The sequence below is a fragment of the Triticum dicoccoides genome, chromosome 7A (assembly GCF_002162155.2).
Source record: "Triticum dicoccoides isolate Atlit2015 ecotype Zavitan chromosome 7A, WEW_v2.0, whole genome shotgun sequence".
NCBI lineage: Eukaryota > Viridiplantae > Streptophyta > Magnoliopsida > Poales > Poaceae > Triticum > Triticum dicoccoides.
Window position 1 is genome coordinate 193,597,702 of NC_041392.1, and position 6,615 is coordinate 193,604,316.

At 52.8% G+C, this 6,615-nt stretch overlaps 1 protein-coding gene across 1 annotated transcript; it reads right to left on the reverse strand.

Annotated features, from left to right (window-relative positions):
* Positions 1–3,474: 3,474 nt before the first annotated feature.
* LOC119333379 lies at positions 3,475–6,139 on the reverse strand. Its single transcript, XM_037606295.1, has 2 exons — positions 5,019–6,139; positions 3,475–4,879 (listed from the first exon to the last, which is right to left on the reverse strand). Exons 1-2 carry the CDS (start codon positions 6,137–6,139, stop codon positions 3,475–3,477), a joined length of 2,526 nt encoding a protein of 841 aa, XP_037462192.1.
* Positions 6,140–6,615: the final 476 nt, after the last annotated feature.

The following is a 6,615-nucleotide window of genomic DNA, read 5'->3' on the forward strand; positions in this document are numbered from 1 at the left end:
TCACATATAAAGATTATTAAATTTGGAGCTATGGTTATTTTGTTATGAAATAAACCATTTTAACATGACATTTATGCTAATTAAATGGAAACAACATTTTAAACATGGATGAGAGTAGCATATTGTGAAGCTAGATGAAATTTTAAGCATTTTACATATTTAAATCATTTAATCCGATGCACGGTTAATGAGTTATTATATGCATGAATAATGAGGGTTTTTTCTGTAAAACAACAGTTCACTGGATAATAGGCAAATTCACAACAGGAGAAAAAAACACTATACGGGCCAAATCTAAGGAGAGGCCCAGCAAGGCAACAGGCGCAACATAACTATCAGACGCACAAGCACAATATAGTGGAGGTGCTGGGCTATGCTCACATCGGGCCATTGGGCCGAAAGCGGAGAAGCGGCTGGGCCGGATCTGGCGACGAGAAGACGCTGCTGGGCCTCGGCGCCCTCGTGGCCCAGGAACGGGTTGACGGAGTAAATGGGCGGGCGAGCGGGACTTGGCGCTGTCGTCGCTTGCGGCGGCTGGGCGCTTTGCTCGCTGGACTCGCTCGAGTCAATGCGGGCGCGTGCGTCTGTGGACGAAGAAGGCAGCAGCGGGTGAAGCAGGGGAACAATGGCACGATGCAGGGGCTCCGGCAAGGTGGCCTAGGTTGGGACCGGCCGGAACGGGACTGGGATGGCGGTCTTAAGGAGCATGCGAGGCGGGGCGGCGCAACAACGCAGGCAGAGGCACGGGAAACGGCAAGGATGCGCAGATCCGGGGTCGGAAGGCGAGCTCTGGTCGTATCCAGGGCGAACGGTGGACTTGGAGCTCCAGGCGTCGGCGTCCATGGCGGCTTGCTCGTTCGTGTCCCTGGAGACAGAGGTAGAGAGGTGGGGCGATGGAGAGAGCGAGATTCGGAGGGAGGTAAGGAAGAAGCACGGGGTGGTCTCCAAGGCAGACGGCTCTCCGGCGAGTCGAGGCGGGGTTGAGGGCGACGAGGAGAAGCAGGAGGTGCTTGGGCGAAGGCAGGGAGGAGGAGCTCGAGATGGGGCTCCTCGGGCACGAAGTGTGGAGGCGCGTCACTAGATGGATGGATGGTTGCGGCTGCGGGTTGGGTGGCGGCGGAAATCCAGGGAGGTGGTCGGAGCCATCAGGTTGGGGTGGATCGATGGATTGGTTCGGCATGGAAATCGAGGAGGGAAGCTAGCGGCTGCGGGTGAAGACGGAGGAGATCCCAATGTAGATGGTGAGAAGAGTGGCGGCGGCGGGTGAGGGGATGGATGGGACAGCCTAGGTTCTAGGGTTAGGCTGTTATATAGGTAGGTTGGATTAGGGGGAGGGGTTAGCTGGACCCTCCGATCGTAATCGGACGGCTCGAAAAAATAGGCTAGGAGAGTCTAACAAAGAACCGAAGATATTTTAGGGATGTTTGGGGATGATCCGGATCCATCGGTCACGATTGCCCGGGTCGGGTTCGGGACAACTTTCGGACTCGCACGCGAGGGGTCAATGCACAGTGCAAAGAGGGGTTAGGCAGACGAGGTCAACTGTGTGGTTGGACTAAGAATCGTCAAGGAAGACAATTAAATAACAACAACAACGAAATAACTGGAAGGCTTCTGAAGCGTCGGTCTCGGGTCGTCACAGCCTCCTCCTCAGAGTACCCAAGAACCATCACCTCACTTTTGGCAAAGTTAATCGTGAGACCCAACATCTCCTGAAAGCAGAGAAGGAGAAACTTGAGGTGCCGAATATCCTCGTCCGAGCCTTCCACCATCATGTTGGTGTTGTCCGCATACTGGAGGTGGGTCAAACCTCCGTCGCCCACGAGATGGGGGCAAATCCCCCTAATGTGGCCAGCGTGTTTGGCCAAGTCTAGGACAGAGCATCGACCACAAGATTGAAGAGAAATGGGGAGAGAGGGTCCCCTTGCCGTACTCCCTGGCCAGTCAGGAAGTACGAGCCGACCTCCCCATTTATGTTGACAGCCGTGCGCCCACTCGTAACAAGCTGCATAACCCGAGCAATCCAGTGTGGGTCGAAACCACACTTCATCATCACCTCTCGAAGGAAGGACCAATGTACAGTGTCGTACGCCTTATGGATGTCAATCTTGAGGAACACCGCGCGGAGGTGTTCGCTCTTGACTTCATGAATGACCTTGTGGAGAACGAGGATCCCATCCAAAATATATCGGCCTTTGATGAAGGCCGTCTGGTTCAGATGGTGGATCCGGGGGGCGATCAGGGCCGCCCTAGTGGCGTACCCCTTGGCCAGAATCTGAAAAAGCACGTTGAGAACTGTGATAGGCCGGAACTGCCGAATGTCTGCCGCACCCGGGACCTTCGGGATCAAGGAAATGATCCCGTAATTGAGGCGGGAGACGTCCAATGTTCCTTGAGAGAGCTCAAGGAACAGGTCGAGGATGACATCCTTGACCATCGGCCAGAATGCCTGAAAGAAGCGGACAGGCAGACCATCGGGACCTGGGGCCGAGGCCGGGTTCATTGCTTTCACAAAAGTCTCGACCTCAGTGGCATCAAAGGGAGCGAGGAGAGCAGCATTCTCCGCTGGGGAGATTTGTTGGCTAGGTGTCCATATGTGGTCCGCTAGGGAGACACCACCCCTAGTTCGCCCGGCAAATAGCGACTTACAGAATCCGTCCACATGAGCCCGGATCGCTGGGGGGTCCTGAAATAGCCGGCCTCCTTCCCATAAAAGGGGAATGGAGCAGCGTCTACGACGGCCATTAGCAATGGCCTGGAAGTAGGCAGTGTTGGCATCACCAAACAGCACCCAGTTCATAGAGCCCCGCTGGCGCCAATACTCCTCTTCTTTAGAGTAGATGTCCATAAGAGAATCTTCGAGGTTGTATCTATGAGCCCATTCTTCTGCAGAGATGCCCGATGTGTCCGCAAGTGATCCTTTTTTGTGTGTTAACAATAATGAAGACTGCTCTTAATCTCCGAATCATGTAAATGTAGAACCATACATAGCTCCATAGTCCTGCAAACTTGCCACATACACTGGATTCAGGTTTACACCCAACTCAAGTCCAAATATGCCTGAGGCAAAAATTTACAGTTTTTGCCATTATGGTCAAATATACAGTACTAGCTAGTTTGAGGGATTTAAAATAATCCAGTTACATCAAACATCAAGTACACTACAATTCTAGAAAGGGGGAGGAATAGGTCATAGCAGAGACTGGACAAGCCACCGCCAGAAACTAAGAATAGAAATAAACTAAAAATAAAAAAGGAGCCACACACCACAAAAAATCCAAGTTTCCCACTTTCTATTTGTATTACATAATAGCAATAAAGTGGATACTAGGGGAAATGGGTATACAAAATGATCACCTGCCTTGACATTTTGATAGGCGTATAAGAATCGCAGGCTTTACTGCCACTGTTTCATATGAACAGAACTGCAGTGCACACTAATAATCAAACAGAAACAGGTGCCGCTGGAGTTACCTATGCAGGATCCACACTGCTCTCCTCTTCCTGCGGGCTATGACAACATGAGATTGCCAGCACTATATGGATTGCAACATATACCAGCACGGCGGTCACTAGTGCAACGACATACATAGACGTCTTCCACCCCCTGCTGGAGCCTGCTGCGTAGGCCACTAGGAGAGCGAGCAAATCCAGCACAATCGTCGTGTTCATGACCTTGAGCGACCATTTCTTCTCGTCCTTCCACTCCAGTAGCAAAATGATGATAACAACAATGGACGACACGAAGGACGTGGAGTTGCTGTAGAAGAAGGCGAGGTAACGGTGCCTCTGGTTGTCATGCATGATTGGGTTGCCCGCGTCGTATCCATTCCCACTGTGCTGCCAAGCTCCGCCTGGTGGATCTAGGCCGGCCTGGTAGGTGACGCTTGCCACCAAGATTCCTAGCAGCATCAGATATTTGCGCATGACATGTTTTTCCTTTCCTGGTGTACAACTGCTTACCTCAATGGGCTCCAGTTCACCGGCCGTGTCTTCAGGTATGTTGTTCCTTTCCTTCAACAAGAATACCAGGAGCAGTAAAGCTATAACGACGAGGACCACAACCACCAAGACGAAAATGTAGATGGATGTTTTCAGATGTTGCGTGCTTCCGGCAGCATATGCTCCCATCAGACCAAACATGCCCGCCCCTGTGCAAACAGCGAGTGCATAGCTTCGTATCGCAGGCCTGTATAGATGTGGGTTCACGAGCAGTATGATCAGTGCGATGGACAGCATGAAGCTCACCGTGTTGCAGTAGAAGAAGGCTGTGTAACGCCGGGGAAAGTTGTATAGGAGGACCGGATCCCCAGCGTGGTGCCTGCTATCATCTTGGAGCCGGAAACCGCCAGGAGGGGTCAACCCAGCTTGATAAGTGATGGTCGCGGCCAAGACTGCGAAAAGGAGCAACCGCTTGCGCCTCTTCTCCACGGACTTAATTTCTTCTTTGGTGGGGTTGGTGGCATGGTTCAGTGTGAAGAAGACAACATGGATCACTACATAGACCAGGACGGCGCCAGCCAAGGCCATGGCATAAATGGAGGTGGTCAAGTCCCGAGAGCTTCCCGCAGCATATGCTCCGATGAGGCCAAACAAGTCCAGTATCATGGCTGCCTCGAGCACGTGTGTCTGGAGCATAACCTTGCTTTGGACCAGGATGATGGCCACCAAGGAGGCTACGAAGGCGACAGAGTTGCAGTAGAAGAAGGCCTTGTACCTCTTAGCGTTCACGGTGAGGAGGATCGGGTCACCAGCCATGTGGCCGTCCCGATTACCCGGCCAGAAGCCACCGGGAGGATCCAGCCCTGCTTGGTAAGTGATGGTTGCGGCAAGAGTGGCTAGTAACAGTACAAGGGAACGAGCATGCTCCGCTGCGACCCTATGTAGTTGGGGAGCAAAAGAGGTCAGTTAAAGCCAATGATTTGCAGAGGAGGAAGAAGAATAAGAAAAGGGATGTGCTCCCGTAGTACCTGCTGTCATTAGTCTCCAGACCTGGTGCTCTTGTTATTGCTCTTGACAAGCTCCCTGACACCGAACGATGGAAGCTTTTGATTTTGGTCCAGAACCTGGTATCGCTTGCAGCTTTTATGGTACCTTGAATAACTGCAACTTGGAGCAATGCCATGAATGCCAGGACGGCAATAACCAGGCTGCCCACATAGAAGTTGGTGTCGGTCTCCCTGCAGCTGCCTGCGGTGTATGAGACGATGAGGCTGATCAGCGCGACGGCGATGAACCAGTATGCCTCAGTCACACGAGGTTTTCTGTCCAGAAGCACCACAATGATGAGCAAGGACGCCACGAACGCCAGGGCATTGAAGAACAAGAACACTGTCAGGCGCTTGCCGTGGCTGTCCTTGAGGATCGCGTCGCCAGGGCTGTGGCCGTTCTCACTGTTGTCCCAGAAGCCACCTGGCGTGCTCATCCCGGCAACGTATGTCACGCTCACCGCGAACGTCGCGAGCAGCATCAGGACCTTTCGTAGCCGTTTCTCATGCACTGCGTCGATGTAGCTGTGCTTGTCTTCTGGCAACGAGGCTAGCACCATCTGAAGAGCAAGGTAGGCAACGACGGCAACCACCAGCACCGAGGAGAAGATGGTCGTGGGCTTGTCGCGGCATGTCCCGGCAGCATAGGCTCCCATGACGCTTAGCAGGTCCACAACCATGACCGCCCGCAGTGGCAGGAGGGTGACGCGGTTCTTCTTTTTCTCTTCCATGAGGGTGAGGAAGAGGATGGCGAGGATGATCACGAGTGACGAGGCAAATGCGGTGGCGTTGCAGTAGTAGAACACCAGGTACCGGTGGTAGCTGGTGGTCCGGATAATGGAGTCGCCTGCGAATTGGCCCGTGGCGTCGACAGTCTCCTGCCAGACGCCCCCCGGTGGGTTGAACCCCGCGGCATATGTCACCGTGGCCACCAGCGTTGCCAGCAGCAGGATGTACTTGCTCAGGTCGAGCATGAGCTCGTAGCTCTCTATCACCTCCTCGGGTTGGCTGCTTCCATTTGCAGGAGGCTGAGTATCATGGGGCTGGCTGTTTCCATTTGTTGGATTGGTGGCAGGAGGGCAAGCATCCGGCGCGGGGCCGTCTACTGTGATATCATGTGAACTGTTGTGGCGTTTTTGCTCGGCCGCCATTTGCGTAGCAATTGGTGCCTCAGCTCGACTGAATCTGTCTTCAATATATAGCTCACCAGGCAAGCTTGCTCATCAGCATGACAACCTGGCATAACGTCACCATATCATAACATAAAGGAGCAACGTGAAAGAAAGACGGTATTGCAATTATAGATAGCACCCTTAGATCAGCATCCGACGGATATCGTTCATCTTCTCGAGGAGACCACTTCCTGCTGTATTTATATATTCATATTAATTAAGGTAGAAAACTGCTGGTAGCTGGAGCCGAAGCTGGTTGCCACCACATGCGTAACCTCATCGTGGTTAACAAATGGGGAGGCCCAAGGGGGGCGCTCATGGTGAATTGGTGATATTATCATGTGTCCCCACTTCACCATTAGTATTGATAGAACTGCTTGATATGTCGCCGTGAATCCGTGATGGGGCGAGGCGAAAATTCCTTCCAGGACAGGGAAGATAGCGACACAACACGA